The sequence below is a fragment of the Stenella coeruleoalba genome, assembly GCF_951394435.1.
Source record: "Stenella coeruleoalba genome assembly, chromosome: 7".
In the NCBI taxonomy this organism is placed as follows: Eukaryota; Metazoa; Chordata; class Mammalia; order Artiodactyla; family Delphinidae; genus Stenella; species Stenella coeruleoalba.
Genome location: NC_137153.1, coordinates 86,216,291 through 86,224,339, shown reverse-complemented (window position 1 = coordinate 86,224,339; position 8,049 = coordinate 86,216,291). Strand labels below are relative to the sequence as shown.

At 55.9% G+C, this 8,049-nt stretch overlaps 1 protein-coding gene across 4 annotated transcripts; it reads left to right on the top strand.

Annotated features, from left to right (window-relative positions):
• On the top strand, positions 1-7,739 carry TPM2 (tropomyosin 2). 4 transcript variants are annotated; one of them, XM_079926198.1, is made up of 9 exons: positions 1-323; positions 761-886; positions 3,967-4,100; positions 4,199-4,316; positions 4,414-4,484; positions 4,944-5,019; positions 5,200-5,262; positions 5,421-5,490; positions 7,575-7,739. In XM_079926198.1, exons 1-9 carry the CDS (start codon positions 210-212, stop codon positions 7,655-7,657), a joined length of 855 nt encoding a protein of 284 aa, XP_079782324.1. In that variant the 5' UTR covers positions 1-209; the 3' UTR covers positions 7,658-7,739. The 4 variants fall into 4 exon arrangements, with proteins under 4 accessions (XP_079782324.1, XP_079782325.1, XP_079782322.1 ...); XM_079926199.1 differs by lacking the exon at positions 7,575-7,739 and adding an exon at positions 6,460-7,543; XM_079926196.1 differs by lacking the exon at positions 4,944-5,019 and adding an exon at positions 4,624-4,699 and having other exon boundaries at positions 6-323.
• The last annotated feature ends 310 nt before the right edge of the window (positions 7,740-8,049 follow it).

The following is an 8,049-nucleotide window of genomic DNA, read 5'->3' as shown; positions in this document are numbered from 1 at the left end:
CCCCTACAAGGTTTGGGCTGCGGTGGGGGAGGGTCCTGGCCCCCGGCTCCGCCCGGTCCCTCCCCGCCTTTTAGGCGCCCGCGCGGCTGGGACATCCCAGTCCCGGTTGGTCCTCCTCGCCTGCCACCCGTGCAACCACTTCGCGCAGCCAGCCCAGTCAGCCCGGTCCACCCCACAGCCCGCCGGCCGGCCGGTCTCCCACCGCAACCATGGACGCCATCAAGAAGAAGATGCAGATGCTAAAGCTGGACAAGGAGAATGCCATCGACCGCGCTGAGCAGGCTGAGGCCGACAAGAAGCAAGCTGAGGACCGCTGCAAGCAGGTGGGGGCCCCAGGCCCGGTGCATCCCCTGCCGCCACCCCACAATGCGGGTGGGGTAGGCCCTGCCCGGTGCCCCCCAGCCTCTGACCTGCTGTCCAAGGCTCTCTACTGTCCAGTGTGAGGGCTGCTGGGCCTTCACGGTACCCCTCAGGGCCCTAGCCAGAGCCACGCTTCATCTCACCCGCCATAGCCTGGGGAGCCCCGGTCCCCCCCTTTCCACTCCTGCCCTTGCAGAGCCATGATGGCCCTTGCTCCTTGGGGTCGGAAGCTCTCTCTCCCCTCCCGCCAGGTCCCTACAACACCCCTGGCTGCACTGTCCCTCCTCTGCTATCCCTCTTCCTCCCTGACAGCCGCTACATATCTCTTAGTACCCCCTCGCACGCACCACTGCCTCCTGCCTGGGCCTGGGCCTGGCTGACTGAGACTTTTCTCTCCCAGCTGGAGGAGGAGCAGCAGGCCCTCCAGAAGAAGCTGAAAGGGACGGAAGACGAGGTGGAAAAGTATTCCGAATCAGTGAAGGATGCCCAGGAGAAACTGGAGCAGGCTGAGAAGAAAGCCACCGATGTGAGTGTGGACCTGGGGGATGGTGGGAGAGTTAGTGCACTGGGAGGGGTCCCAGACATGGGGATGGAGGGGACCTTCAGCACCAGGACAGAAACCGTTTCCTCGCAGGAACCCAGGCTAGGGCAAAAGCTGGCACAAATAATCCAAGACAGTGGGTAAATCAAAACCACTTCCCACTTCCCCCAGAGGACACAGTGTTGTAATTTCGTTTGGTTCCAGCTCTTAGCGTGTACAGTGACCAAGCAATGAGTCACCGCGGGGGTGGGTGGTACAAGAATTTACCATCCATCTCATCTAATCCCCCAGCTGAACATGGAAAGGAGCCTGCAGCTACCTTTTCGGGGTGCGGGGCAGGGGAAGGGGAGTTCAAAGAGGGGCCCTGACTTGAGCTACACCCCCAGGGGGGCCATTAGAAATTCCCTGGCCTTGACTTCTGGCTCCAGCGGCCCTGCTGTGCACTGGGACGCCAGCTCAGGTTCTGTCGGTCCCTCACTTACCCTCATTAAGCTCTTGGCCTTGAGACCATGCCAGGCCACGGGGCAGAGGGACAGAGCCACAAACGCCACGGCAGCCACCTTGGCAAGTTCTGCTCACTCGGAGATTCCTCTGCCCACCCCCCACCCGCTAACCAGACTTCTCCACCTCCTGCCATTCCCACCCCTCCCCCCACGAGGTAGGAGAACGGCCATCAGACTTTGGACATGGTACTTTCTCTGCCTCATGCTCCCCGTTTGCCTTCCACCCAGGCTTAAGTTTAAGATGAGCCTGCGGTTGGGTGGATGGGGGGATTCGCATACGCACGGTCTGAACATCCGAGATCAGAGATGACATTGCTGTTCGTATTGACCATTATCCTTGTTCCCCATCCCCCCCTAGCCCCAAGGTTGGTTTCTCTGACCTCCAGCCTTCGGTTTTGGTTCTTCACCAGCCCTGGCACTTGGGAGGGAACTGACCTGCAGCTGCTAGTGAAGACGACCCTGGGCATCTGACACTCTATAAATAACTGAGGCCCAGTGCAGCTGGAGTAAGGACTGGAAACCCAAGGAGCTAGGTGGGGGCTGGAGGGAGGAGGGGAAGACAGGGACAGAGCAGGGGAAGCAGGGCAGCAGCACCAGTAGAAGATAGGAAACGGTACCCAAACTTATTGTGTGACCTTGAACACAGCACTTAACTTACACGGTGCCTCAGTTTCTCCTTTCTCTCTTGCTTCTCATTTGTGCAGAGGGGACAGCACTGCCTGTCCTGCAGTTAGAGGGCAGCATCCGTAACTGGGAAGAACTTGAGAAGCAGAAAATGGCAAAAGTCATTCCTGTGATGCGGGCCCCAGGACTTCCCAGATTCTCCAGAGTCATGTCACCCCACTACCATGAAGAATTTCCCTTTTGCAGAGTCTCATCTCTCTCTAGAATAGACCTCCAGTGTCCCCCAGAGTCATTCTTACCAACCCCAGTGCTGTCCCAGAATCCTTCCACATTGAGTCATATGGCCCTGTGCCCAGGATGGGCTCTTGTCACTCTAGGTGGCCTTCAGCACCTGGAGGATAAGCTGCAACTACTTTCTATATATGGTGTTGTTTCCCCTGTCCTACACTATCACTCAGGACCTGCTTTCTACTCCCTCTACCCCCAGTGCTGCCACCCATCTCTTCCCTGTCACTCTCTTCTTCCCCTACACTGGTCCTTTCTCCTTTCCAATCCTAAATCTCGCGGTTTCTGTGTTTTGTCCTTGAGGGAGAGACAAGGGATAACCTAACGTTTATGGGGTGTGGACTCGGCAGGCACATATTCAAGTGCTTTCTGCATATTATTTTACTATTTCCCAAGATTGCTTATCATCAGAATCCCTTGGAAGCTTTAAAAAAAAAAAAAAAAAAAGGGCTTCCCTGGCGGCGCAGTGGTTGAGAGTCCGCCTGCCTGCCGATGCAGGGGGCACAGGTTCGTGCCCTGGTCCCGGAAGATCTCACATGCCGTGGAGCGGCTGGGCCCGTGAGCCATGGCCGCTGAGCCTGTGCGTTCGGAGCCTGTGCTCCGCAACGGGAGAGGCCACAGCAGTGAGAGGCCCACATGCCACAAAAAAAAAAAGATGGAAAGATTTCCAAGCCCCTGCCCTGGAGATCTCAGTTCAGTGGCTCCAGCATGGAGCTAGAGAACCTGGTATTTTTTATACACCTCCCAGATGATCCTGTTATTAATCCAGTATTAGAAGCACTGCATTATCTCAGAACAGCCTACAAAGTAGGAACTGCTATTGTCAACTCCAATTTAAAAAGGAGGAAACTGAGGCTTAGAGAGACTAAATAAGTTACCCAAGGCCACACAAGTAGCTCAAAGACAACAGTGTCACTCAGAGCTGACGCTCTTAACACCAAGTTGCACTACTTCTCTCATTTTCCTTTATTGGGGCCCTTCTTGCTCTGTCCTCTCTTTCTCAAGGTATCGTCTGTTTCTGTGCACGTTCTCCAAAACCACCATGATTTTGCCTCTGTACTGCAGGATCAGTGGCTGATCTGCCACTCACACTGCCCTCGCACCGACCTCACTTGCCTCGGGCATTGGCAGGGAGTACCCTTGGTACAGCCTAGGGTGTCCTAAATAGGCCTGGCTTGCTTCCGGAGCCTCCCGCTAGGGGTCTGCCTGGCAGCGAGTGACATCACAGAGTTTGATTCTGTGATTGGCGGTTTTTAGCAGCACTGCAGTCTGGTTGGCCTGATTCTTCCCCACCCCTTGCCTGGGCCAGGCTCTGCTGAGGAGTCGTCAGGGCTGCCTCAGACCTGGTCCCAGCAGTTGGAGGGCTCTCAGGAGGGATGGAGGGATCTGTGTGCAGATAACCATTGGAGATTATGCACCGTGCTAGAAGAGGCCCTGTAGCAGGGGAGTGGAGCTTGTCCAGGAGGGCATGTTTTGGGCTGGAGCACAGAGTCTGCACAGAAGATGGTTGGTTTGGGGGAAAAAAAAATAGGTTGAAATTCTGGAGGTCAGGAAACCTAGGTTCGTTCTGACAAGAATCTTAACCATCCTCTGAAGCCTCTCTGATCCTCAAGGCAGACAAAGCCTCTCTGACCTCTGACCTTTGACTCACAGGCCGAGGCAGATGTGGCCTCCCTGAACCGCCGCATTCAGCTGGTAGAGGAGGAGTTGGACCGGGCGCAGGAGCGCCTGGCTACAGCCCTGCAAAAGCTGGAGGAGGCTGAGAAGGCAGCTGATGAGAGTGAGAGGTGGGCAGGGGGGTCCTCAGAGGGTGGGCCGGGGAGGGGGCTGGAAGCCTGTCTCTGCTGGTCCTAACCCGACCCCTACTCCTCTCCCTGACTCTCAGAGGAATGAAGGTCATCGAAAACCGAGCTATGAAGGATGAGGAAAAGATGGAGCTGCAGGAGATGCAGCTGAAGGAGGCCAAGCACATCGCTGAGGATTCAGACCGCAAATATGAGGAGGTGAGAGCCCTGCCCCACTTTCTTCTCACTCCCGAGTCCCAGACACCCCCAGTCATTCACCATGGATCTCCTCCTCCTCTCTTCCCCATCCCCACAGGTGGCCAGGAAGCTAGTGATCCTGGAAGGAGAGCTGGAGCGCTCAGAAGAGAGAGCTGAGGTGGCTGAGAGGTGAGGACACCACAGGGCGGCAAGTGAAACTCGGCTTGAGCCCATGGCTCTGGGGCACTCTGCACAGTGGGGAGGCAGTTTCCCAGGCGTGGGATCACAGGGACGGGTCCTGCCTCTGACCCCTACGTGCTGCCCCCAGCCGAGCCAGGCAGCTGGAGGAGGAACTGCGAACCATGGACCAGGCCCTCAAGTCCCTGACGGCCTCAGAGGAGGAGGTAGTCACCTCTCTGGACCTTTCTGGGCAATGGCACCTTCTCTAGGCTCACCTTCCCCTCCATCTCAGGCTGCTCTCCCTCACCTGCTGGGGGCCGGGAAGGGCCTGGGGCTCCTAAACTCTGCCTGCTGTCACTCTCACAACTTTGCTCTTCTCTTCTCTCCTCCACCCCTCCCCCACTGTGCCATCTCCGCTGTCTCCCCCACTGTGCCCTCACACCCCACCCTGCCACACACCCCCTGCAGTAAATGTGGGGACCTAGAGGAGGAGCTGAAAATTGTTACCAACAACTTGAAATCCCTGGAAGCCCAAGCGGACAAGGTAGAGGGGGGTAGAGGGGCAGTGAGGATGGGGTCCTTCAGGGGAGGGAGGCGATGGGCCCAGGCAGGGCAGGGCCGGATGTTTGATGGAGACAAAATCAGGAGTAGCCTGTGGGGCTCCGTGGAGAAATGAAGGACTTGTGGAGGCGATGAACTGATGGCATGTGTCTGTCCCTAAAAGTATTCCACCAAAGAAGATAAATATGAAGAGGAGATCAAACTGCTGGAGGAGAAGCTAAAGGAGGTGAGAGTCCTTCCAGTCCAAATCCCCCTCAAGCCCCCCAGTACCCGCCAGAGACCTCCTGTGGCAGGGAATCTGGGGACAGGGACGGAAGAGAAAGTTGATAGCGTCTGGGAGGGCCTAAGCTCCTGTCATTTTCCCCATCTTGCCTTTATGCCCAGGCTGAGACCCGAGCAGAGTTTGCCGAAAGGTCGGTGGCAAAGTTGGAGAAAACCATTGATGACCTGGAAGGTAAAAGGGATATTCCTCTGTACCCCTGAACCTTTTAAAATAGGTCCATATTCCCCATGACTTATCTTCCCAGCCCATGATACTTGCCAGTGGTAAATTAGGGTTGGACCACCTAGGACTCCACAGACTCTGGCGGTCTGTGCCTCCCATCCAAGTAGATGTAGCCCCGTCCACTCCAGTGCTTCTCGAGCTTGAGTGAGCATGGAAATCCCCTCAGAGTTTTTAAAACACAGATTCCTGGGTGCTGCTCTGAAGCGACTGCTGACTTTGGGCTGAATCCGTGTCTAACGAGCTCCCGGGTAATGCAGATGCCGCTGGTCCTCACACCACACTCTGCGTAGCACTGATCTAGACAATTCTGTGTCCAAGTGCAGCACCTTCTTCATTAAATAGAGAGCTATTTGGTTTACTATCTAGGTTTTCATGATAACATTAATGGAAAATACTTTTTGAAGCTAGATTTGGTGAAAACAAGCATCCAGGCATTTGCTAGTCTGTAGCTGCTTCTCACTGTTACCGACAACGTTGTGCCTAAAGCTGTCTTTCCTTTTCACTTCACTTTCATAACTCCCTCTTCTCTTGCTTCCAGCCTTCTCAGGCAAGCCTCAGTTTTCTCTCCAACTTTAGGACTTTAGAACTTTGTGGCTTGAGCGCCCTCCCCTTGAAGCAAGCACTCCTGCTTATGCAAAGCACTGTGCCCCCAGGCCCCTGGGGGAGGCAGGAGCTCCTGGGGGGAAGCACCAGTTTGGGGTACAGAAAAGAGCAAAAGACATAGGGGTAAAGAGAGGGGAGGAGGGGGCCCTGACAGCTGTCCAGCCTGTTCTCTGGCCTGTCTCTCTCACTCCATCTTCGTCCACCTCTCTCTGATTCTTGTTCTCTCTTTCCATTACCCTCTCTCCTTCTGTTCCTCTTTCCCTCTATTCCCTCTCCCCATACTCCCACCTGGCCCCACTCCCCTGGACCCCCCAGATGAAGTCTATGCACAGAAGATGAAGTACAAGGCCATCAGCGAGGAGCTGGACAACGCACTCAACGACATCACCTCCCTCTGAGCCTCTCACCAGTGTACCCCGCGGCCCCTTCTCTCTTCTCCTTTCCATTCTCTGTAATGGGGAGGGGGGCAAGCAGGAGGAGCAGAAATTGCCAACATTGCACAGCCAGGCTGGACGCAGCCTAGGAGAGCCCCCGTCACAGCTGCCGCCCACCCTGACATTTGCTTCATCCTTCTATATCCATCCACTCCTCCCTCTACCCGCCAGCCTCTCCCGCTCTCTGCTGCTTAATAAACTCAACTTGGTCTCCATGCTGTTTTCCTGCCCTCCAGAGAGCACTTCCATCACCCCCACAGAGCACTGGTTCACTGCTGAGACCCTGGCTCCTACGGGCACCCCCGATCTTGTGACCCACCCCTCCCCTACTGATCTCACCCACAAACCACTGTGGCCCACACCGGAACCCTCTCTGCATGACTCTCACTGCTGCATGTGGGCACATATGACCACGTCAGTCAACCACGGGCCCTCTGGTGCCTCTGAGACACACGCCCTTCTACAGACCCAGGCATGTCACTGCCCTTGGAGCATTCAAGCTGTGATTCCAGGATCTAAAAGAATGACTGGAAGGGAAGTGGAATGGTGAGGTGCAGGGGAGGGGTGAGAAGGTTGTGAATGGTCTGGGATGAAGTTTGGAGAGACACTGGATGGCAGCACCATGGGGCTTTCCCTGCAGGTCTGTTTTCTGCCTCAAGTCTGTCTGTCTGTCTGTCTGTCTGACACTCCCTTTCCTGGCTCAGTCTTTGTCTTTCCTCCTGCTTCCAACTCTCTTCAACCTTTTAAAGAAGGAGGGTAAATTAGTTTATGACTCAGGCCTTCCCATCCCACCTCCACGGCCCCAGAGCCTTGAGTGAGGCATCCCTGTCTGACTTGTTCAGTCCATCCATTTGTCCCACCCACAGGGTCCTCAGATCCCTGAATGTTTGGGTCTTCCTGTGCCTCCAACCCACTCCGTGTCTATTTGTCACATCCCCTGTCCATGCCTCCCCATGTTTCTCCCCCACCAACCTCACGGGTTGCTTCCCCCCACAGAGACCTTGGCCAGTGCCAAGGAGGAGAACGTGGAGATCCACCAGACCCTCGACCAGACCCTGCTGGAGCTCAACAACCTGTGAGGGCTGGCCCTGCCCCCAGCCAGGCTGTAGTTGCCACTGAATAAAACTGATGTTACCAGTATCACGGGGCCCTTTAAGCCTTTCTTGGGTGTTGGGGATGGTGGTGGTGGTTTTCCAAAGTGGAGAAGGTAGAGAGGATGCCCCAGGGGAAGAGTGGAGTTGGAAGGACCCCTGAGTGAGCCAGAGGGGTGGGGCACTGGGCTCACTGAGGAGGGGTTGTGAACAGGCTGTGTGAAGCAGAGAAGCCTGGCAGGGCTGGGGGAACATCTGGCCCTTACTCCCCACAGAGCAAAGGAGCTGCTCTCAGCGGCACTGCCCCATTCCAGCAAGTGGCTGGGCCGGGCAGCACGACTGGAAGGCAAAACTGCAAAGCTACATAGGTTTTACTTGAG

Excerpts from the sequence above, each read along its gene's own strand:
- TPM2 (XM_079926198.1), top strand. The coding sequence starts at position 210 with ATGGACGCCATCAAGAAGAAGATGCAGATGCTAAAGCTGGACAAGGAG. Across the intron at positions 4,485-4,943 it reads AGAGCTGAGGTGGCTGAGAG|TAAATGTGGGGACCTAGAGG; the intron begins GTGAGGACACCA and ends CACCCCCTGCAG. Across the intron at positions 5,263-5,420 it reads TGGAGGAGAAGCTAAAGGAG|GCTGAGACCCGAGCAGAGTT; the intron begins GTGAGAGTCCTT and ends CTTTATGCCCAG.